Source organism: Pituophis catenifer, unplaced genomic scaffold, assembly GCF_029215685.1.
Source record: "Pituophis catenifer annectens isolate HBS135680 unplaced genomic scaffold, rPitCat1.0.hap2 SCAF_1, whole genome shotgun sequence".
NCBI lineage: Eukaryota > Metazoa > Chordata > Lepidosauria > Squamata > Colubridae > Pituophis > Pituophis catenifer.
Window position 1 is genome coordinate 25,406,578 of NW_027256881.1, and position 25,223 is coordinate 25,431,800.

Genomic DNA, 25,223 nt, shown 5'->3' on the forward strand with positions numbered 1-25,223 from the left:
ACAGGATGGACTTTGTACTCAGCCCCACCCAACAAGGGTAGAAGCACAGTCTCTTTTTAAGCACAGCTTGGCCCACCACCACGAAGTGCCCCAGAGGTTTTTATAAAAAATTTAAAAATGTGTGTATTTGTGTGTGTATTTCGCTGCTTTGACACTTTCCCATCTGGCTATAGCAGAGGAAGATGGAGCAGGCAAGGCTGGCCCTAATATAAATAGTGCTTTAAACAACAGCATTTTCTCTTTCCCCGTGCTAATAATGAAATACCTCTTTCTATCACATTTATGTTTTTGCCTGGGTTGTCTCATTTCTTCGGTACTTTAGTTGCAAATAGGGTTCCACTTTTGTTAAGTGTCTGCTAGCAGTGAAGTATAGCAATAGGAAACAAGAAACCATTGCAGCACCAAACCAAAGCAAAAGGACTAGCATTTTTTAAAAAAAACACACACCTCTAATTTTGGTTACCTGTCAAAGGCTCACTAGCTGACTTATGATCTTGCTTTCTCCCTTCAGTTTGCATCTGATCTTGAGCAGATGCTCCCTCCACTGGAAAAGTCAGCCCCATTGCCACCAGGCTTGTGTGGGTCAGAGACAACTGAAAGTGGTGGCATTACTATCAAGTCAGAGATCCTGAGCCCCTCTCTTCAGCCCAGTACTGCTGCAAGAACTCCTACTGGGATGAGCTGTATGTACTTCCAAGTCTTTTAAATATATTCTTAGTAGTGTTTCCTATGGTTGATAAACTGTAGTCCAGCAATGCATGTGCTTAAGATGTCTAGGTGTTGATTAAAAATGAAGTTTCTTTCTAACTCCAATAATCATCTCTAATTGTTTGTTAAAATCAAATTTGTTTTGATAATGTTTAAGCTGGACCATTTTGTTTTTCCATGGGATTTCAAAGTTGCATTTTCAAGACAATAAGGTTGATTCTTGAGGTACAGTATGTTTGGGAAGTATCAGGTACTGACTAAAACTCAGGTCATATTAAGATGCTGAAACAGCAATAGTTCTTTTAAAGATGTACCGGTATTTATAATAATGGAGAAGCAAACATTTATTTGGTCACATATACAATGGATAGTTTGATTAGAAAGATCAATGCACCTATGTAATCTTACTTTGTTGTTCTTTTATGGGAACTGTTTTGCTGGAATCAATTCTTCTTCATCCTCAACCCTGTTGTAGAATTATCAGGAGAAAATGAATTGCTTGTTATGAAGCCCTTGTGTTCCACAGAAAAATCAGTTCATGCAACCAAACTGAAACGACATTTTAATTCAGGTCAACGTGTGCTAAATTGGCACAAGTCAAAGTGCTTAATCCATAGTTTTGCCAGCTATTAAGTAGTCCATTAACTTCTCATGCAGTGTGTGCCATGACACTGCTTAGCCCATATTTGACATTTTTAAGCTACCTTCTAAGTTCTCAGCCAAATTCTCTCAAAACTTTCTAAATAGTTTCTCTTCTTCAAGATCCCAGTTGTGGAATATTAAATGTGAGTTTAATCTTTAAGTCCTAAGGTTCAGAAAGGAATATTTCCATTATCCATAATTGGTTTACAGAACTTTCTGTATTGTTTTCCTTTGTTTTATATTACAGATGTTTGTATGGTTCTTATTTCTGTAGACTCAAGGCAATTAGCAGCCAAATCATAGACATATAAAATACTCAGAAAACTGCCATTAATGAGATTTAAAAACCTTAACTAAGTAATGGTGGCCCTCACATCATTAACATCCAATTGCTCTGGGGAGAAGATGATTAAATTAATGATCAGTTTTCAGAACTCTGACAATTTATTTGCGTTGTTAGGTCATCATGGCAGTTTGGAACTTCAGTGTTCAGAGACAGCTTATTAATATCATTAGCTGTGGAAGTATTATGCCCGATTCTTCTTCATCACTGAGGGATTTCAAGGTTCTTTTTTATTTTTTAGACAGCTAGCATAACAAGCTATGGGTCTGCCCAAGACACTTCATCCTAGTGTTGAACTTAGCTTGTGTTGGCTTTAGGGTAAAGACTGCTGGTCTTCCAGTTATAAGGCAGATAAATTATTTAAAACCCGTTTAATATAGCGGTAAAAGGAATTGGACTGGAAGCTGGGAGTCTGTGTGTTACAATCCTGTCATAGGCATGGAAGCCAGCTGAGTGACTTTAGACCAATTATTCCATCTCAGCCATAGGAAGAAGGCAGTGGTAAACCACTTCTGAAAGTGTTGCCAAGAAAACTGCATTGACTTATCCATGTAGTCACCATAACTCATATCTGACCCAAAGGACTCAAATAAAATAAAATGACTTAGTAAGTTTATGAAGCTCTTGGACATGCAGTATATTACTAGGCTGTTTTGCTAGTTGGCCAGCTAGCTTTTAATAATCATTTATGCTCTTTAAAATGGAGAGAGAGAGAGAGAGAGAGCGCAAGAGAGCAGCAAAAAATAAATTTGGTAATGCTAAATTGCTTGATGACCTAGAAGTGATCCTTACTTTGCCATTAGCAACCAGGGAAATGTTGAAAGCCTGTATTGAGCAAAATCTTGGCTGGGTGACTTCTTTGTGTTCAATTTTATAGTGCCTTATAACTAAACCAGTAAAATATATAAAAAGCCTGTCACAGGAAGTAACTGTTTGCTGGATTTCATACTTATGGATTTCATACACTTATCGAGATACTCTAGCAGTGGGCTTATTGCTAGCTGTAGAAAGAAAAGGCAGGATGCTGCATTAGGAGAAATAAGTTTTATGAACCATAGTGCTCAGGGACAAGGCACATGTCAAACAGCAGTTTTTGCTTTCCCCTAAGTGCAGAAATTACAAGGTGGTTTGAAAAAGCTGTTCACCTTTTGGTTGTCTTAACTAACCATTTCTTCTGTCATTTCTTTGACAGTTTCATGATGCAAATATAGTAACATGCAGCTCAGACATAAAGTGCACTGAGGCCTTTACTCCATGCGAAGCTTTGGAAAATCCAACTTTTAAAAACTAATAAAAAATCTACAATGGTTTTTATAATGGGATTCATTCATTTTGAGAAATAAAGTGGTTTTTTGTTAGATAATTAAGATGATATGAGTCCCAGATAATTAGTATTACAAGCTGAAATGCTATAAGTACTGTGTTACCCCCAAAATAAGATCCTGTGTTATATTTTTTTGGCCTTATTTTCGGGGATGTCTTATTACTTGGGGGCACATGGAGCAAGATGGGGCTCCTCTTACCATCTTACCTGATTTCCAGCTCTGTCTCCCTAACCCTAACCAGAGGAAATGGCGGGGACTGGCTGTGCATGCGTTTAAATATTTTCGGGGAGGGCTTATTTTCGGGGAGGGCTTATTTTCGGTGGAGAGACTTATTTTAGCACATGCACTCAAAAGTCCGATTGGGCTTATTATCAGGGGATGTCTTATTTTAGGGGAAACAGGGTATTGTTGTTCTTATTAACATTATTATTTGTAAGAAGCATGCAAACCTTTGGGTTAACAGATATTTTCTACCTGACAGAATCAATCCTGTATTATTTATAAGTTTGCAAATGCTTTGTAAATAGAGAATTATCTGTTTAGTTTTTTGAACCCCAGGAACATAATTGCAAACATGGTTATAGGATTGAAGTTGAAACATTTTTCTGTAGGTAGAGCTAGATAAGAAAATCTCTGACTTCAATTAAACCTTTGATAAATTTTGTAACATTTTAAAAATGAAATTTGGATTTACGTATTTCATACACTTTTTATAGAATACAATTGGAAGGCTTTCTTACCAATTGAGAGTATGTAACTTTTACTATTCAGGTTTTAACATTAATATTATTCAGTACTAATTTTTCACAATCTCTTTTCTGAAACAGCTAATTAATATCTGAGAATGTAAAAAAGAGTAGAAGCTGAGGGAAGAAATTCACATTTTTGCTGTTAGAGTTTTCCTTCCAACTAGGTTCAGCTTGTGGTTTAAATCTATCCCTGGGTTACAATGTTTGTCATATTGAACACTGAAAATATGGGGTTTGATAATTCCTTTGATTAAAGCAAAGGAATTTTTATTAATTGTTGAGTGGGAAAGAGAGCCCTCTGATGGTTTGTATAGGTATTCCAGGCAGTAGGTACAGTACCAGAAGACAGTATGGTCATTTTCAGTAGCTATGTGATTTTGCACTGAGGGTTTTAAAGTGTTTTTTAATTAACATTTTTCTTTATGTGAAAAAAGATTTGGGAAAGGTCAAGGCCACATGTGTGGCTGCAATGCCACTTTATACAACCTTGACCTTCTCTATCTAATATCACTGCTGGTAGTATCTTTGGTTGACTGAAACAGGGAAGTTCTGTGCTGCTCTCTGAACTGAACTTTTCTGTTCTAGCTGTTAATGGTGGGCAGGGAATGCAAACCGGACGGTCCTCATTTGAATTCTGTGATCCAATGGAGCCAGTTCAGCTACGGACAGCACCTTTCCCTGCCACAAATGGCAGCAGCCCTCATCATGGCTTGCCATCGGAACAGGGCAGGGGAGCAGTACCTGGCCCAAGTCCCTTTCAACCGGATACTGGTATGTGCTTTTACTATGATGAATGTAAACCTCTATTTCTAAGGTCTATCCGTATAAAAAAGAATTCCTTTTCCCAATAACTCTTTCAGGGAGATTGACCTATTAAATAACAATTTAGCCTGTCATGCAGTAAAACACGTGACTAAATGAGGCTTTTGGCCTCTACTTCATTTTATTAATATTTGCTAAGCATATAGCCTAACTTTCCTCCAGGAGAATAAGAGCATTCATATTACTTTTTCCTTCTCTGGTGTAATTTGAGCTGAGAGATAGTGATTTGCCCAAAATTGCTCAGCTTCCATGGCTGAGAATAGATTTGAACCAAGGCTTCCCCAGTCTTTGGTCAGGACCTTAATCACTAGACCATGCTTGTCTCTTTGTGTCCAAATGCAGTACCTGGTCATGCTTTCTTGGGCTGATTACCTGAAGGGTTAGGAGAAGGAATTTGTTTTGCAAATTGAAGTAGAAATGTAATTATTACATGCTTAGCCTACTCAGAATCATTAGTTCTGCTCAGTTGGTCTTTCACCCAAAGTAAAGCCTCAAGAATGAAGAATAGCCATCTTTAACAGTCAGTAGAAAAAGTGTTTTCATTGCAGAATCTAGAAATGTCTTATCCTATCATCATCCAAGTTCAACACCAAAAGATCCGTATTGCAGCACTACAGAATATTTAGGAGGAAATTTTGAGCATTCGTCTTAAAATTCTTCTTTTTGCTTATGTGAGATACTGTCATACCTGAAGTCTCTCACATATTCCAGTCTCCCATTTTCAACTTATACAGTTAAGATCCTTCTATTGAGCTCCTGTAGGTTAAGTACAATATTCATGGATCTGCCACATGAGGGAAATGTATCAATCATTTCAAGATGTACAGTAACACAAAGTTTCTGGCAAATGCCCTAAGGAATCCAAGACACTCACAAAAAAGCCTCCCAAAGTTTCCACAGTCTTCAAATTCCCCCAATCCTATGAAAAATTTGCAGTCTCAGATCTTATGCAAGAAATCTTGTGAGATTTCTTCTCTCATAGGCTGGATCTCACAAGATTTACCAAGCTGACAAATGTTATTTTTAATGTTAATTTTAATTTGGGGGACTGAGGTCTGGGAAGAGGGACATTCTAGTGATTGTGGAATTATGTTACTGATGGACTATATTGTCCTCATGGGTTGGTTTTATCCATAGTTTTGATATTATATTTCATATATGCACCTTTTTTTCTAATGAGCAAATAAGATAATGCCTATTACACTGAATATTAAGGTAATATTTCATAGCTGCATGCCATGAAATACAAGCAAATTTCACTTTCCTGAAATAAAAAGGAGGGTGTGTCTTGTTTATAGGCAGAGATCTCATTGGCAGAGGGAACATGGCCATCAATGATACAATTTGATTGTATTTGAATGAATGTTCTGGAAGGACTGTGATTTGATCTGTTGCCCTCTTGGGTTTGTTGCTAGCTGTATTTCTAGTATGGATGGTCAGCCCCCTTGGCTTCCCCATCTGGAGCAATCCGTTCCTCACCATAATCAGCCATGCTACGATTGTTGCCAGCAATTTCTTTATTTTCCAGTTGCCAAGCAACCCTTAAGAATATTTCACTGCTGCTGCACAGCTAGTTTAAGGATGAAATAAACTCTTGCAGGTTGACTTTACTCTCTATTCTGTGACTCTGTTCAGTCACAAGCCTTGCACTACAGACTATGCTGACCTGGTGCCCTTCTAATGTGTTGTACAACGATTTCTATCATCCAGGATAGGGTGGCAATTTAACTTCAATGTATCTGGAGCATACTAGCCTGGGAAAAATGGAGATGTTATTTGAGCTTAAGGACTAGGCTTGTTTATTGTCAAGCTACAACAAATAGCCCTTAACGCTGCCATGGCCATGTTAGTCTAGGGCAGGGCTGTCAAACTCCCGGCTTGTGGGCCGGATGTGTCACGAGCTGGCCATGCCCATGCACAGTTTAGCAAAGGGGGAAAAGTCCTGATACATCACATGATGCTGCCGTGATGATGTGAGTTTGACACTCTTGGTCTAGAGTTTCATTGGTCTAGACCAGGGGTCTCCAACCTTGGCAACTTTTAAGACCTGTGGACTTGTAGAGCTTTGCTGGCTGAGGAATTCTGGGAGTCGAAGTCCACAAGTCTTAAAAGTTGCCAAGGTTGGAGACTCCTGGTCTAGGCAGCCATTGGAACTCTCAAGACCAACCAGAAGAACACAACCTGGACTTCTTTTTGCTCCATTTTTTCAATTTCTTACAGTGAGCATGGCTGAAAACACCTGGGAATAAAAGTGTTTAATGAAATAATGGTCTGAATAGCCTTGTTGTCCTCATCTCTAGACATGCATATTTTTGAAAGTCTTCGATTTAAAGGTGTTTAAAAAAAAAAGAGTTGCTGCTTCCTACCTCATGTCCTAAAGCTGTTATTTTACTCCTTCAGCACCCATTTTCCTACTTGAAGATCCAGGAGATGTTTGGCAGAATTTCAAAAGTATTTATTTTCACAATTATAACATTAGACAGCCTTTCAAACTGTCATGGAACTATGATTTGGATTTTGGAAGCCCAGGGAAGCTCAGGGAACTGATTGACGGTGCTACGGGTACATTATTAATCATCATGCACCTCTGGCTTTTGAGTTAAATTTATATTTTACCGACAAAGAAATAAAGGGAGACTAGTATAGATCTACTTCAAGCTATTTAGTTCTCGTCAGCTAGCCATACCCTGGGATTCAAACTTGGACTACTTACATATTAGGCAACCTCTAAACCATGGGCTCTCCTTGCTTTGTGGGCTATACCAGGGGAGGGATTAAATGTTTTTTTTTAATCAGGGCAACCTGGTCTACCCAAATATGGGATATACTTTGGCTTTTGAGTACTACATCTGACAGCTTTTACCGCTGTGAAAATGGTTCCAGTCTTCAGTTAGAGTCCTTTTCTTATATTTTAGGAGAGGGATCCTCCTGATACAACTTTTGCTATCATTGTAACCTCTTAATGTGCCACCATTATCTGCACCAAGTATTTTTAGGTGCAGTATCATGTTAAAACAAAGATACTTCAGAGCACCTTTGAATTTGATAGAGGGTGTCTGTTTTTGAGGATACCCATAGAAGCACAATGAGGGGCCCCAATGGAGGATGCATCAAGAACTGATTGTCACCATGTTGAAAGGAATTCCAGGGAGCATTTTCCTTGCTGTGAGCCAGACCAAATAGGGCCAAGAATTTCTCATGGTTGTCATGCGTACTCCAATCCATAGAACTGTCATCTTCCCATTACAGAAACTATGAACTGTTACTGGAAGGTATTGCTACTCAGGCAGATAATTGTTTGAATGTTACTTAGAATAGTGGACTGCCTCCTTACTAGCCTGCTGCAGTATTTGCACATTTTAATCTAGCTTTCCTTGTGAGCAAGCTCCAGCTTAGGTGCACTCACATCCTATCCTTTTGTCCCATTTTATGACCTGATCAAACTGGTGTACTCTTCTTGTACCTCAAATGACATGTACTTTTCTCTCTCAGGATTGCCTGAACTGGAATTGGGAGTCAGTGAGCATCAATTTGGGCAGTCAGCCATGGGGGAGCAGATCCCATGGGCAGATAATCCCATGGTTTCCATCAACAGAGGACCTATGACTAAACCAGATGAGTAAGTACAGGGATGATTTTCCTTGATCATTGGATATCCCAGGCAGTAGCATGAGAAGTTTAAAAAGTCATCTAAAGAATTTTCCCCCTTTTTAGTATTGATGTGGAGTTTCTCATCAGGAGAGAAGCCCCAAATGCATATGTTTGTGTTTGTACACACACAGAGACAGACACAGTGCATGTGTTGGGTTTTTTTGTCAAGAAACAACAGGAACCATAAAGCTGTATTTCTTTTTCGCTTCTGTTTAGTGAAAAAGAAATGAAAGAATATGGATTAAATGTTGTGCTGTCACTAGGGAACACTCAGGACTCAGAGGGATGATGAGGCCCTATTTCACAGAAATGTGAAGTCTGGACATTCATCTCACTATCTCTTAGATTGAATACAACAAGAGACTCCCTCATCTTTCATTTATTAAGAGAGCAGTCATTTAAAAAGATCTTCTTGTGTAAGACTGCAACTTCTTTTAAGATCTTATCTTTCATTCTTCATCAGGCATTCCTTTCTTATCAAAGTCCAGCCAGGGAAAAGATTGTGCCTTAGACAATATGGTTCCTTTGTCAAGTCTGAAAAGATGCTGTCTCAAGGGGCCACCTTTTATATATTTCTGATGTTCATCCAAGGAAGTTAAGAATCTCAGAATTAAATCTCAAGTTCAGAAAATCTCAGCATCTTACTTTACTTGAATTTTGTTGCATAGCTCCCTAACTGAAGCAAAAATGTATCTCGCCACTGTTTTTTTACTCCATGTCCTCATGAGATTGCCTCATCTTCAGCCTATAGCTGAGGCAGCTTAAAACTTGTCTTGAGCTATTGCAGTTTTTAAAATAGAGCTTTCCTTCTTTGTCTGTCTTTTTATTTATTTTTTTGCCATGATCTAGCAAGTTTCATTGACAATGTGGTTGATACTGCAGTCAAGGATTAGTTTCTCCCAGCTTCTACAGGTCACTTTAGGCCTGCAGGCATGCCGTCTCTTCTCAGTCATTCAGGAACACCCTTCAGTAATTCATTTGGCAGAAGAGGAGACTAAACGCCTGACCTCCGCAGAGGCATCTGCCTTCTTAATAGCTGAAGACCACTTTCTGAAACAGTTGTCAGGTTTTATTAGGTCTTATGTGGACTCCTTACATAAACAGGTTCAATGCTTATTTGAAGAAATGCTAAACCTGTTTTTTAAGCATGGGTTTAGCATCTTTTGGAAGAGAAGTGCTCTTTGGGAAGAGAAATGAAGTGGCATGAATTCACTATCACTTTCCTTAACTTGTCCCACACTGAAATACTTAGGCCAGCACCCTCACCAGCCTCATTTTTGAGATAGCATCACGGTTGGTAGTGAGGTAATTTTTCTATGAGCTCATGAGCTAAAGAGTAGCTGTTTAATATAGCTGAAAGACTTCTCAGTCAAGATGTAGTTTTTCAACTCTTTAACACTATGCCATCTAGAGACACAAAACTGCCCACAGAATCCCTAAAAGATTGCCTCCATAAAATAATAATTAATTTGGGACGTGGGAAATGATGTTGTGCATTTTTGTCTAATTGCTACTGTCAATGCTCCACCCTCTTCCTTATTATCCCCTCTCTTCCAATAACCTTGAGTAAGGTCCTTGTATAAAATAAAGCCCTGCAGAAACCACTCAACCATTTTTATAAGTCTAACGGGAAATTCTGTGGAAGCAAACGTAACTCTTGGCAGAATGTTAGTTTAGGCAATACTCCTAGGGGAGGACAGAAATCTCTCTTGCCACAAGTCTTTGCCTCCAGCTGTCCTGTCTCATTTCCCTAAATACAAGCAACATGCTATTTTGGAATGGGGTGAGCAGTTGCCGCCTGCCAGGAAGAACCCAAATGCATGAGCTCTTAGTGAAAGAGGATTCAGTTACAGGTTCTTGGCCTCATGCCCTGGTTTTCCATTGGACAAGTTGCCTTATAGCCAAAATGGAACTTGAAGCATGAAAGCTTTCCTCATCCTATTTGTCATTAATGAAATCTTCCTTCCTTCCTCCCTTCCTTCCTTGATTGCTCCTTATTGCAAAAGAGAGGGTGAACAGGATCAGGGCAGTTTTCTGTCTTCTATAAAGATCTCCTGCAAATGTATCATTCAGAGGATTTTAGGAATCTAACTGAAGAAGTGGAATTCTTTCTCTCTCTTTTTTTTAGTGGCAGAGAGGGGAGGGTGGGGAAAATGAAGCATCCTGTTCCTCTTGTAACAAATCCAGTGTTTGATTTCTTTACCATTTACTTTCATTAGCCTTCTTCTGCTCTCTTTAATTTCTTACGTTAATTAGATTTTGAGCTCTTTTAGAATACGAATGGAAGATTGAAATGCCTGTTTTGTTTTGTTCTGAGCCAATAAGAAAGAGTGGTCTATAAAATATAAATGAATAGTTAACTTGAATAGCTCAGTAGCCTCAGGGTAAGGGAAACTTCATTATACAGTTGGACATTCTCCACCGTGTGTGTCTTGGCTTTGTTGTTCCAATAGTCTGCAATTGTTTGCTCTTTGAGCCTGTTTTTGGCAATGACATATTGAAGTCTTTGTTGTGTGAGTTCTCCTGCAAAGACTGTAGAATAGACTGCTGAACTAAAATCTCTTCCACCTACCCAACGCTTCTGGATACAGTACACACTTTTTTTTAAAAAAAATCTAAAACTGCACATGCAAGTTTCACACACAACTAAAATTTTGGGACTCCTGATTGACATAATCGAATTTTCCATAAACCTGCAGTTTTATTTTCACGATGAGTCTTTTTTGATAACTTTTAGGTCATTAGAAAATTCCAGAGGGATATAATGCTGTGAAGATGACTGAATGGAAATTTTGTGTCTTCTTGTATTAAAACCCTAAATAAATATCCACTACATGAAAATACAGCTTTCCTGAATCACAGCAAAGTTCCACTTAATCCAATATTGAAAGGTCAGCCAAAGGCTTACAGGAATCCCACAAGCAAGACACAAACTTCCTATTCATTGTTTGCTTCTCCCATAACCTGTATTTGAAAATTAACAACCTTTGTTAATAGATATTCCAGTAGAATTAGTTGTTGCATGAATAGTCTACCTCTCCTTAGGAAGTTCAAGATACATAGAACCACCCTTATTTTATCCTCACAAGAACCCCATAAGGAAACTAGGCTTAAAGGTAGTGATTGTCTCAAATCACCCAACTGGGTTTCACAATCACATGGGGATTTCACAATCACAATCCAGGTCTCCCCAATTCCAATCCATCACTCTATCCAGTGGCTGTGTCATTAAAACTTTCACCCATAAATGTGTAGAATCCCTTTTTAAAGTGCTGCTTTAATAAAAATCCAAATCAGTTTGTCAAGGGCTTACTTTAGAGCAGGGGTGTCACACTCAAGTCCCGGGGGCTGGATCTGGTCCACAGTGTGCTTAGATCTGGCCCACGGGGCCACCCTGGGAACAATGAATGACTGGCCCGCAGTGCCTCTGCCAATGAAAAGAGTGCTCGGGACGGCTGCGTGCAGCCCTCTCAAGCTCCATTTTCGCTGGCAGAGGATTGCAGGAGGCCATCGCAGCTGAAACGGAGCTCAGGAGCCCATTTTTGTGTGCAGACCACTTGGGCCACCACAGGCACCGACACAAGTGATGTCGAGCTGGCCACGCTCACCCCAGCCATGCCCACCCCAGCCCCCCAAGGTCAAACACAACCCTGATGTGGCTGTCAATGAAATCGAATTTGACACCCCTGCTTTAGAGAGTGCTTTTACGCCACTTTCTGATTTAATGCATGCCCCCACAAAGGCTCCGTTTCACCAAAATATGTCTTTTGGGTGCCAACCCTCCTTATCTGCTAATTGACAGCATTTCCTTCAGCTCTCGTATCTAACTTAAAGGATACTAGCACTTCAGCCACAACCACAATTGCCTGTCAAGGACTTCCCTTATTTCTCTGTTGTAACTGATATCCTGAATATAATGCTTCCACAAAATATTAACCTGTCTTGCCCATTAGCAGAAATTAGCTTTGTTACACAGATTCTAACAAAATGATTTGTCTGAACATTTATAATGTGCAATTCAAAATGCTGGTTCATTTCTTGGAGCATGAACATTTCTGCAGTGCCTACATAAGATTTTTCTATCCACAATTCCTGCTGACTGAATCAAAGTGATTTCTGCAACTGGCAAAGTTGGTCATGTTGATTGCTGCTCTTCAGAGTTGAGTTGCAAGGCATACATTTGTTCTGGGGCACTTAGGATTTATATTGGAGATATGGAAGCTTTGTCAGCATTAGCATATTCATCACTTTGTCCAGAAACTACACTCACTCAGCAGTGTCTCTTTAATTCAGCTGAACACATGCCACATACAACCTTGTCCTTTATGAGCAGTTCACAAGCTCTTTAAACTTACATGTTTGGGATAATATCATCACATGCAATCTGCTGTTCCCTGAACAACGGGGACATAAAAATGCATATGCCTCTCAAATGTAATTTTCTATGTATGAACAAGATACGCAGCATGCATATCTTCCTATACTTCTGATACCATGTAATATTTGCTGGAGAAAGCACTAAGCAGTTGCTATGCTAATTCATGATATAAAGATGAGATAATGCTAGCTTCAACAAATCAATTTATTCTCAGGAACAGCTAGATAGACCTTGCAGCCAAGTCACACAAATTATCTACAAGCAAAGTAAAACTTCCCAGGGGAGACAATACTGATCAATTGATTATGTGCCATCAAGTCAGTGTCAATTCCTTGTGACCAGATAGATAGATATTCTCCATGGCGATCTATCCCTAGTGTGTTTTTTCCAGTCTCCCAACAGTACACTTGCTGATGGTTATCTTCTTCTTCCATTTCCTTCCACCTTTCCCAGTACTAAAGCCTGTTGCAAAAAGTTGGGTCTTTGCATAATATGTCCAAAGTAGGATAATTTAATCCTGGCCATTTGGGCCTCAAATGAAAACTCTAGGTTGATTTGTTTGATGATCCATTTGGTGGTTTTCTTGGCTGTCCATGATAGTCATAAGAGTCTCTCCAAGAACAACATTCAAAATCATTAATACTCTTTTTGTTCTGCTTCTTCAAAGTCCAACTTTCACTTCCATAGAATGTCACAGAGAATACTATGGTTTGCATGATTCTGATCTTTGCACAAATAGACAGAGCATGATATTTAAATATTTTTTTCAGCATCTTCGTGGGCATATTTCTTAACCATTTGTTCCTTTACTGCTGATGGTTGATTGTAGAAAGCAGAAGCAATCTACCATTTAAATATCTTCATTGCCAATTTTAAGGTTTATTGTTCTACCTGTTGTGATTAGTTTAGAATTCTTTATATTGATTTTAGTCCCATTTTTCATATACTCTTTGACTTTTAAGTACTAGGTCTTGCAGATCCTTTGCATTTTCATTTATCAGGGTAATATTATCACCATAGTGGAGGTAAAACCAGGCTCATCACCACCCAAACAAGGCTGCAAGTAAAATCCAACTATTCAACTGTATAACAAGCTTTTACTGAATCATATCAGAGTTTGTTGCAGAAATTAAATCCAGAAATCACACACAGGTAGCTGATACAGCAGGATTTATTAACTTCTTTATATACATAATAACACATGAAGTAAATTTACAATACCAACAGCAGATTCTTCCAACATGGTAGAGAGTTACAGGCAGAGGAGAGAACAGTTCTTAGTTTCAATTCAGTAGAGCAGACAAGCCCAGACTTGTTTGCTAGACTCAGAGCACAGAGCCACGCCCAAGCTTCTTCCAGTCTCAGTTTCCAATTCGGCTCCCATTGGCTCGTCCAGTTGTTATGCCTATTCATTGGCTGACCTTGTTACCATGCCTTCCCAGTCATGAATATTCTGATAAATCAGCCCTACATACAGAAGATGAATATCAGAAGGGTCACATTTACGACAATGAATGACAATGACAGTCTGACTAATAAAATATGTATTAGAATGGGATATTCCAGTGCAGAAAATCATGCCAACATTGAAACATCTTTGTATATGTGTTTTTGGATTGGAGGGAAGAGTTGGTGTGGGAACTTGCTAAGCTTGACCATTGGTGGCAACAGAATGCCTGATTAGGTAATTGTTACTTTCAAGCTTTTTGGAAATCATGTGCTAAGTTTATATCATACAGCACTGATAAACCACAGAGGTAAATGGGTTTTGGCAAAAGGCCCATATGAAAGTGCAGTGTTTCTCATGCCATAAGTCAAATATCCAAAGGGATTTGAGAGCTTTCATCTTTGTTTATATTGACATTCCTACAGCCAGTGCATCACTTCTCAGCTGGATGAGCTCTTATGCCCTCCCACCACCCCAGAAGGAAGAAATGATGAGAAAGCCCTTTTGGAACAACTGGTGTCCTTCCTGAGTGGCAAAGATGAAAATGAGTTGGCAGAACTGGATCGAGCTCTTGGCATTGACAAACTGGTCCAGGTAATGAGCAGTTCAATCTACTTCTGTATTTTAAGGCCTGATCTTATGTAACAGATAAGAAGGTTTTCCAGAATTGGGAGTTTTTGAAAGGCAGGAATGGAGAATTGTGCTAGAAAGAGTGCATTGATAAATGTGAGGACACACTAAAAAAATAAATATATCCACAATATATCTTATGTTGAAAAACATTGCCTATCAAAAGCCCCTTTAATATATTTTTACCTATGCTTTCTTACTATTTATTTTAAATATTTATTTTTAACCCCATAAAAAACCTGATGTTGCAATTTAAATTAAATGCAAATTAAAGGCATTAAATTATTAAAACAATTAATAAAATTTCTCATCAAGTTAATACAGTGTAGAAAACAAAATAAATATTCTCCCCAACATTGTGATATTGTCAACTAGCTGAAGTATATTGACATAGATCATACAGGACTTGAATATATTTATGAAGAATCTTAAAAGTTAAGTATGACATTTTTTTTTCTTGAATTATGCCCTTCCAGGAAGAATAAGGCATGAAAGTTTATTTCATTACATCCCAACTTCCAACTGATTTGGCTTTTTAAAAATCTATCACAATAGATATTATAACCTCTGCCAGACATGATCCCAAACCCTGTATAATTGGCAATGAATGTGTTGGGGAGGTTGAGTTCACAGTCAACAAAATAAATTAATACATTAATTTATTAATTAATAATACATTAATTAATACATTAATTAATAAATTAAGACTGAATAAAGACATAGGAAAGCCAAGCTCACAGCTTCCTAAACTCACCTATTAGTTATTCTACCTGCTTTGTTCTTGTTGGACCTTCGAACACCAGGCTCCTCTGTCCTCCACTCTCCCCTGTAGTTTGCCCAAACTCACATTCATTGCGTTGATGACACTATCTAACCATCTCATCCTCTGCCATCCCCTTCTCCTTTTGCCTTCAATCTTTTCCAACATCAGAGTCTTTTCCAATGAAGTCTACACTGGATAAAATGTAAGAAATTGTATTTTTTAAAACATGTAACATCAGTGTCCTCTAAACATGGAGCAACCTGTAGGGCGTTTTGGCTCTGCTTAAAGGAAATTGTCTTCTTTCCCTGTTTTGTTTGTGGTGCAGAAGAAGGGCTATAAACTATTTCACATATCTAAAATAATTGTTTGATTATTAGGGTGATTTTTTTAAAAAAAAATCCATGCATTATGGTTTTTTTTCTTTTTGGATTATTTTCTCTTCCCTTTTTAACTATGTAAGCTGCTCAGAGTAATTTTGGAGTTGGACAGTCTTCTAAATTAAATACTTACTAACATACATATAAAACTTACCATGTTGTATTCTTGAATTTGCTTTTATAGAAAGCTAATATCCAAGCAATGTACTTGGAATTCTGCTGAAACTCAAAAATTTCACCTCATTTCTTAAACAGGGAGGTGGTCTAGAAGCACTGACAGAGAGGTTCCAGCCACAACAAGTAACACCACCACCAACTCTTATGATGGATCAGAAACCCGGCATGTACCCTCATCCTTATCCCTCGGCTTCCCCCACTGCTAACCTTCCCGGGCCTTTCCCAGGCATCGTGAGGCAGAAACAGTCCTTTGGACCTATGTCAGTCCAGGTTCCATCACCTCGTGGGGCTTTCCCTGCTGTGGGGATGCAGCCACGACAGGCACTCAATAGGCCTCCAACAGCTCCAAATCAGTTGCGGCTGCAGTTACAACAACGTCTACAAGGGCAACAGCAGGTGAGTCCAGTCTCAGCTTGTCTGGCCATTGCCCATTGTGTGCTGGCCAAGCTGAAGTAATTGTCTATCTCTTGATAGCCCTTCCCCTCCTTTTCCATCGGTCAAAGAATACATTCATGTACTAATAAGCTTGTGGCTGTTCAGGAAATGCTTGAGCAGCTGTTTGGGCACGTTTCTTACATACAGCAACCTTTTACTTGTCCTGGCACAGACCTGTTCCCAAAAAATTTTAGGAACAATTTTCCTTTCAGTCCTGGTGTCAACCCTGGAGCCATCTTGAAACATCTTCAGGGTTGCCACAGCGAGGCTGGATAGAGCTGTGGGAAAGGAAGGGAGGAGTAGAGATAGCTGGGGAAACATGTAGCGAAAATAACGTTCTTTCTCTTGGGAGCCAAGCACACTCTCACCAGCACCTGGTGGGGCATGGATGGGAGTCATCCGGGTCTGGGACTGTGACCTGATTGGGGCATGTGATGGTTGTGTGTACTGGGGGGGAAGAACTTTGGATTTTGAATTGGGTGGGGAAAACTCAGGGAGCTTCAGAGTTGGGTTTTCACCAGCTGTGCCAATATGATATGCCTAATAAATCTATATTTTGAGGAACTCTCTGGCCTTGGAATTTTGATTTCATCTGGGCTGTTACTTGGAACCCTGACACCTGGCCTTTCTTTTAGCATGTAAGCAACTAACCAACTCTTCTAGCATTTATTCCTTTATCTAGCATCTTTAGATCTGATATCTCTATTTTTTTAAAAAATGTAATTTTCATAGAATAAATTTTTAACAAGACAAAACAATACAAATATTAGAAAAGAAATAGAATATGGAAGAATGGTGAATAAGCACGAAAGAAAATAGAAAAAGAAACGATTATAAAGAAGCGGCTTCCGATCTTTTTCACGGCAGTTTTAAATGCATTTATATTTTACCCTCCCCCTCTAAGGTGACAATTTTTTTTTCTTTTTCTAAATTACTCTTTCTAAAGACCTGGTATCTTTAGATACCAGAGTGGAATACCTACCAGAATGGATACTTCTTTCTTCTTCTCTCTGCTGTCTTTCCTCTCACCACTATAGATGTTCTGAAAATCAGAAAATAAACTTTATGGCTGCCCTACAACTCCCAGTTATCTAAGTCAGTGTGGGCAATAGAATGAGATGCTGGGTGCTTTGGATCAATAATAGCCAAAAAGCTGTAGGTCTCCCAGTCTTGACTTATGCAAACAGTCAGCTGACCTTGATTTACGTTGCAAGTTTTGTTGACTAAAGAAAGGGTGAGGTATGCAGTGCAGTTTGCACAGAGACCAAATCTTTGTTTCTTTGTCTCTAGATGATACACCAAAATCGGCAGGCTATTCTAAACCAGTTTGCAGGGAATCCTCCAGGTGGTATCGGCATAAGGGCAGGCATGCAGCAGCAAATGACACCTCAGGTAAATGCTGGGAGCCTTTTTTATCCAGGTTGTGTCTCTCAGCACTTGATACTGAAAATCGTATGTATAATCACAATATATATTTTCTATGAATTTATCTAATACTGCCATCCATCCACCCAAAAAATATTCACGTTATTGTATGGAAGAAAATAGTACTGTTCTACTCTATCTATGCACTCTGTAAGGAAGCATTTCATTTTGCCTCTTGTGAATCTCCAGTGATTCAGCTATATTGAATAACCTAGAATTATAACAAGAGAAAGAGGGGAAAAAACCTTTCTACCTTCTACATCATTATTGTATCATTTAAGTCAGTGGTCCCCAACCTTTTTGGTGCCAGGGACTGGTTTCATGGAAGACAATTTTTCCATGGGCTGGAGGGGGGAGGCGCGTGCATGCACAGATTTGCTCACTCATGCATGCAGTTTTGCTCGCCCGCTGCTCACCTCCAACTGTGTGGCCCAGTTCCTAACAGGCCATGGGCCAGTGCCAGTCTGCAGCCAGGGGTTGGGGACCCTTGATTTAAGTTTATTTATTTATTTATTTATTTATTTATTTATTTATTTATTTATTTTATTGAATTTCTATACCGCCCTACTCCCGAAGGACTCAGGGCGGTGAACAACCATGAAATAAAACACATACATATACAAAATTTAAAATCGAATAAAATAAATTAAATAAATTTGGCTGAATTGATACCCATGTTTTAAAATACCCATATTTTAAAATACAGTAAAAATTTAAAATTTACACTTAAAAGGGAGAAGATTTAGGCGAGGCCAGTTACTTCTTCTGCTAGTTAAAGGCCCTAATACCTCATAAGGAAGTTTCCCAGATTCTTGAATATTTGAGTTACTTTCCTCCACCTCTGATATTCTTTTTGAAATATAGCGATCAGAATAATACATGTTAGTCCAAATGTAGTTGTATTGTTTATTTGCACACACAAAAAAAGAGTGGTGGTGGTGGTGTCACCATCATTCTAATTTCAGAGGAACATCTGTATGGCTGCTCCTGAAAAGCACAATCCTAGCCCAGTGTCCTGATTAGTAAAGTTTAGGACAAACTTCTGTAACCTGATAGTCCCCTCCTACCCCTTTGTGTTGGGTTATTTCCTTGTCCCAACCAGTATAGCTGTTGTGGACATAGATGGAGAGCACTAGGATAGATCAGAAACTTGGAGAGATTTTCAAAACAGACTGTTTGGAGGAGAGACCAGCTTGAGAGCAATAAACTATTGGATTATAAAAGAATGAGTGAGCATAATGACAGAGACCAACAGCAGGTGTTCTTCTAGACAAGCAGAAGTAGGAACAGCTGATGCTTCTACAATCCCTCTTTTTTTTCAAGCTAACAACTGCACTAAAAATCAGAAAGCTGGAATATTTGCTTGCAATTCTTCAGATTATAGCTGGAAAAAGAGAGATCCCTCCTGGGGTCAGGAATGTGAAATGACAAACCAACAGATTGTTCATATTCTTTCGTCTTTACCAAAGGAGCTAAATTCCTTCTCCTTCAGTAATGAGAGGAGTTGATTAATGACTTTGGTCTCCCATTCTTGCTGCTTCCAGGTATTATTGAGTTTTTATATTCCAATCTCCATAAAGAGTTGATGAGATCTATAATATATTAAATCTCCATGGATACATAGTTAAATGATAAAATCCCATGCTTAGAATGAGCCTAATGGTTTAATAAAGTAGCTTTTCATAAGTGTCCATGGAGCAGAGCATAATAGCAATTCATGGACACAGGTACATTATCTCCATACCTTGAACCTCCATTTAAACCATTGCTATTCTGTTATGGCAAAATCCAGGTAATTAAGTGGTTTTAAACAGTGCACAAATGAATACGTGATAGTGAATAACAAAAATAGCCCTGGAGGAATACGTATACTTCTGTTGTTTGACTCACTGGGTTGAGCTGTTTTGATTATTCTATGCAAGCATACGTTCCTAAAGCAAGCACATATTCATATTCATGTTTTTATTTTTTGCTTGTACGTACAAGGCAATGTGTACTATATCGCTACAGTTGGTTCCCCGTTCTCTGCACTTTTGCATAAAGAGATGTGAGAAATGGTGGAAAACAAGGTATTGAGGAATGTGAATAGTGAGTACTTTGTGAAAGTTCCTTAGCAAAAACACTTGATAATGTCCAACGTTTTGAGGAGGTTGTCTGGCTTTTCATCTGAATAGCACCATCACTGTTGTGTTTTCTTCCTCTTCCTCCTCCTCAGGCCCCTCTGAATGCACAGATGTTGGCTCAGCGTCACCGTGAACTTTACAGCCAGCAGCATCGACAGAGGCAACTCATGCAACAGAGAGCCATGCTGATGAGACAACAGCAAAGCTTTGGGAACAATCTTCCTCCTTCAGCCGGGGTTCCGGTGCAGCTGACGGCTGGGCGCCTACCCCAGGGTCCCCCACAGCAATTCCCTTTCCCCCCCAACTATGGTACGAATCCTGGAAACCCCCCTACCTCCACCAGCCCTTTCTCACAGCTGGCGCAAAACCCCGAAGTGGCATTGGCCAATCGTAGCAACCTGGTGAACAGGGGGATGATGGGAAGCGTCGGAGGACAGTTTGGCTCCAATATGAACCCACAGATGCAACAGAACATATTCCAGTATTCCGGATCAGGTGTGTCTCAGTCTTTTAAGGGAATTTTGCTCCATTGGGACTTGCTGAATGAGGGAGAAGGTGATACTTCAGTCAGTGGACACAACTTCAGAATGTGAGGACTATGACATGTTCAGAGGTTTCTGGTTACACATAAAAGAATTTGTCCAGAACAGGGGTGTCAAACTCATGTCATCACGTTGTTGTCATGTGATGTATCACAACTTTTTCATTAAACGGGGTGAGCGTGGCCAGCGCATGATGCATCTGGTCTGCAGGCTGCAAGTTTGACACCCCTGGTCCAGAAAATGACTTAAAAGAGAGGCATTTGAAGCTACATGTAGCAATAGTACTTAGATTTATATATTGCTTCACAGTGCTTTACAGTCCTCTCTAAGCCGTTTACAGAGTCAGCATATTGCCCCCAACAATCTGGGTCCTCATTTTACTGACTTTGGAAGGATGGAAGGCTGAGTCAACCTTGAGCCAGTCAGGATCAAACTCCTGACTGTGGGCAGAGTTAACCTGCAATACTGCATTCTAACCACTTGCAACACCATGGCTCCTGTAGATTCCAAAATTCTTGTGCGTGGTTCCCTTTCTCACTCCCAAAACTTCAATATATTCCAAAAAATGCAGCAGATTATCATCTTAAATGAGACATGAGAGAGAAATATAAAATCTTATGAACTGTATTTAATTTGGCTTACATGAAAGTACATTCAATTAACTGCATTTAATTAAAACTGACAGATCTCTGGAAAGCCAAAATAGAGCTCTTTGTCTGAAAAGTTGCATACTTGTGATTTAAATGAATCTCTTCGCCATCTCCACCCCACTCCAGAATGCTTGCATCTCTCAACCTCTTGTTAATGGGTAGCTGCTTGTGTATGAAGCTCCAATTTTAATCCAGTACTGATTTAAATAAATCAAGTTTACAGCATAAAATATTGTGGTTGCTATCACCCTGTGAATTAATCCAGTTACCTTTTGTTGTTGTTTTCATTTCAGGAATGGGTCAGCAAGGTGAAGCTGCTTTTGCCCCATCACTCAGTCCTAGTAGTCCTTTGATGTCCCCTCAGATCCCTCCATCTCAGAGCCCCATGCTGCAGTCTGCCCCACCCACACCTGGGTATCAGTCACCTGATATGAAGACCTGGCAGCAAGGAACCATGGGGAACAACAAGTAAGCCTGATTCTCAAATATGGATGCTCCGTAGTTTAATCTATGAATACCAACTCTTAGCAAAGCTTTTTTGATATTTTTTGACCAGACACCCTACCTGGTCAATAATTAGACAATTTAGAGTTTGTAGTGAGGATGATGAAATTGATGAACTACCTTCATGCTCCATTCCTCGGAGCACACGGTTGTCATTCCTTGAAACCTGTAATCAACTATACTTAGATCCACTTTATTATTGGTTTCCTGGTATTCCTCCAAATATTTTTAGGCCGGACCGGTCAGATTACTGTTATTAACATTTCTAAATGGTGTCACATAATTCACAAATGATTTTCCTGTCTCCTTTTTTTTTCCCCTTTCTTCTTTTTAAAATATTATTATTAATTCAAGGTAGGAAAACACTTTAAATCATCATTTCAGATAAATCATAACAAGTCTGTTTTGGCTGGACCAACTAGTTCTGCTTTTTGAAATCATACAAAAAGAATGAGAATTAATATGGGAGTGTAATTTGTCTGCTGTACAACTTAACATGCTTCTGAAATTGAACTGGTTTCGAATGAAGCCCATCCCAGTATGTAATTCCTGTGCCTCATTCTTTCAAATGCAGTGTATATGGCCAGGCTGGTCAGACTCAGCCCCCCTCAGCTCAGCAGGGAATGTACAACAACATGAGCATCACAGTCTCCATGGCCGGAGGAAATGCCAGTGCCCAGAATATGAACCCAATGGCTGGGCAAATGCCAATGAACTCATTGCAGATGCCTGGCATGAACCAGCTATGCTCTGAGCAGGTCAGTGTATCCAGATGTGTCTCCTTCCTCTCCTGTGGACTTCACCAAAGTCTCAAAATATTAATAAGACCACACTTGGAGTACTGCATCCAGTTTTCATCACCATATTATAAAAAGATGTAGAAACTCTGGAAAGAGTACAGAAAAGAGCAACAAAGATGATTAGTGGGCTGGAGGCCAAAACATATGAAGAACGGTTGCAGGAATTGGGTTTGTCTAATCTAGTGAAAAGAAGGACTAGGGAGGACATGATAATAGTATTCCAGTATTTGAGGGGCTGCCACAAAGAATAGGGGGTCATCCCTATGTTCCAAAGCACCAGAAGGCAAGACAAAAAGCAATGGATGGAAACTAATCAAGAGAGAAACGACTTAGAACTAAGGAGAAATTTCCTAACAGTGAGAACAAACTAAAGTGCTCACATTTCGTCTTTCGCCTCAAGGTCAAAACTCATTTTCAATGAGAAACCTTCCCCCCACCCTACCAGCAAAAGTAACTATCACAGTGTCAAGCCTATGAATTTTTGTAAATTAAATGTCTGGGATGAACTGACAAATAGCTGCAAAGTGACAAGGAGAAGGTACAGGGCAAAAAAAGAGCCATTTTTCCTCCTCCACCAACAGGGAGACTGGAAATAAGTAGAAAGCCAGAAGAAAGGCTAAACACTCATCACCCCAATTGAGAAAAGATGTCCCATTTGGGGAGGAGATGTCTTAGATGGTGGGCACACCTCCTAAAATCAGAAAACTCTGCTAGTCTCCAGAAACCCATCCTGTTGGCCAACACAAGCAGCAGCAGGCTTGAGTTGTGGGAGTGGCAACATTCTTGTTATGTACTGAATGTGAAACAATATCCACATTTACTACTCGTTGCACCTACATGTCTCAGGTGCAAAAATTCAGGTAATTTATTAGATGGCGGTGGAGGTAGAATTTTATCTCTTTGCTGTCATTCATTGGTCATCTGGATGCAAAGGTCAGACTAAGTAAAGTAATCCTAACTGCAGCTACATAGGTACTTGAGGTTATGGATTAAGTTTAATATATAAATAGGTCTAAATTAGCACATTCTGGTTTTTAGCCTTGGAAATCTGACCCTTGATGTTTCCTACTCCTTACTGTAAAGTTTTTAGATGTTCAAGATAGCAGATCCAGTTCTGCTGAAGAATTTAGTAGATTTCAAGATGATATGACATGAATGTTACACGTTTTAAGGTTTTGCAGCTTTTGCCATGTAGCATATCTCAAATCTAAGCTGGGGTAACAAAAAATTTAGTTTAAACATTAGGAATTCAGAATTCAGATTTGAAGATTTAAGGTGTTCTTGGTCTTTGTCAAGCTTGTAAAGCAAATGTAGAATCTGCCCAGCAGATTTACTCAGTGTGTGCTTCTCTTCCACACTCAGCACAGGCCTATAAACAGCAAGGCTTAATGCTTAATGTTTAACCCCCATTAAGTTGATAACTGCCCAGAATCACTTCAAGAGTGACATGGATGGCATATAAATTTAATTTAAAAAATAAATAAATGAGCCAAAATGCTTTTGAAGACAAAGAACTTCTACCTTGGTCAGGGAGTTGAACTAGAAGACATTTCTAGGTCCTCTCCAGCCCCCTGCTTCTATTATTCTAAAGATCTCCAGGCTGTTTCCACTCCATTATTTTGCTGTATTTTGACAGTTTTTGTAAGCTGCTTAGAGTTGGCCAGTTTAATGGGGCATAAAATCACCATAATAAATACATGAGTAAGTTCAGAGCTAAGAGCTAAGATTGTATTTAAAACGGGAACCATTTAGAACAAGCCCGATCAAGGAATATTGTTTTTGTTGAGTTACCAAGCACTGCCCTAACTTGCCTTTTCTGTCCAGATACCTTATGCAAAACTTTTCCTCAAACCAGGGAAGACAGATGTTTGTTGTGAATTGGTCATTTGAGATGATGCCTGCAGCTCCCTTTGACTTTTCAGTGATCTCCCTTTTCCTATTTCTAACGATTTCTAATTTCTCATCTTGTGCTGATAACTTCTTGTCTTGTTGATATTGTTTTCAGGTAAACGACCCAGCTCTCAGACCCACCGGCCTTTATTGCAACCAACTTTCCTCCGATCTTTTGAAAACAGAAGCAGATGGAGCACAGGTCAGTAAGACATTCCTAAGGCAGAACTCTGTTGGGAAAATTTTAAATGGTTGCCTTGCACTGCCTCTGAGAATATTTTCAGAGAGGCAGTAGGATTCTGCCCACAAACAACAGAGCCAATTCAGTTCCCAAAAAACTTCCCAAAGGCTGCCTGGCTTGGAATTGCATTGATTGAAAGTGGGCATCCTTTATACATCCTAGGATTGGCATTGGGACAAGCAGTTTGTTTATTTTCAATTAATGTTGAGAGAAAATTTCCTTGATAGATGATTTTGTAAAGCAAAAGCCTATCCCATAAGATTCTTCTGATTTTTCAGACAGTTATTCCTGTGCTAGCTCCTTTGCACCTTGTCCTGCTATATGGCTTTGGAGCTGCTCTATATACAAAAAGGGGCATACTGATTTTATTCATAATATTTTTAATGAGCCATAGTGGTGCGGTGGTTAAAATACAGTATTGGAGGCTACCTCTGCATTCCACTACCAGGAGTTCAATCCTGACTAGTTCAAGGTTGACTCAGCCTTCCATCCTTCTGAGGTCGGTAAAATGAGGGCCCATATTGTTGGGAGCAATATGCTGATTCTGTAAACCACTTAGAGAGAGCTGTAAAGGAGTATATAAATCCAAGTGCTATGGCTA

The 25,223-nt window shown here is 39.3% G+C and overlaps 1 protein-coding gene across 7 annotated transcripts in view; it reads left to right on the forward strand.

The window, feature by feature from the left end:
- Positions 1-25,223, forward strand: part of NCOA1 (nuclear receptor coactivator 1) — a 292,101-nt gene that overhangs the window by 260,263 nt on the left and 6,615 nt on the right. For 6 of the 7 annotated variants that reach the window (XM_070932196.1, XM_070932198.1, XM_070932202.1 and 3 more), the window contains 11 exons: positions 512-683; positions 4,353-4,538; positions 6,990-7,040; positions 8,082-8,208; positions 14,491-14,659; positions 16,091-16,408; positions 17,738-17,839; positions 20,088-20,490; positions 21,481-21,655; positions 22,266-22,449; positions 24,497-24,583. In XM_070932196.1, the coding sequence (XP_070788297.1) occupies positions 512-683; positions 4,353-4,538; positions 6,990-7,040; positions 8,082-8,208; positions 14,491-14,659; positions 16,091-16,408; positions 17,738-17,839; positions 20,088-20,490; positions 21,481-21,655; positions 22,266-22,449; positions 24,497-24,583 (1,974 nt within the window). The remainder of the gene's footprint in view (positions 1-511; positions 684-4,352; positions 4,539-6,989; positions 7,041-8,081; positions 8,209-14,490; positions 14,660-16,090; positions 16,409-17,737; positions 17,840-20,087; positions 20,491-21,480; positions 21,656-22,265; positions 22,450-24,496; positions 24,584-25,223) is intronic. The other variant, XM_070932201.1, reaches the window with a different exon arrangement.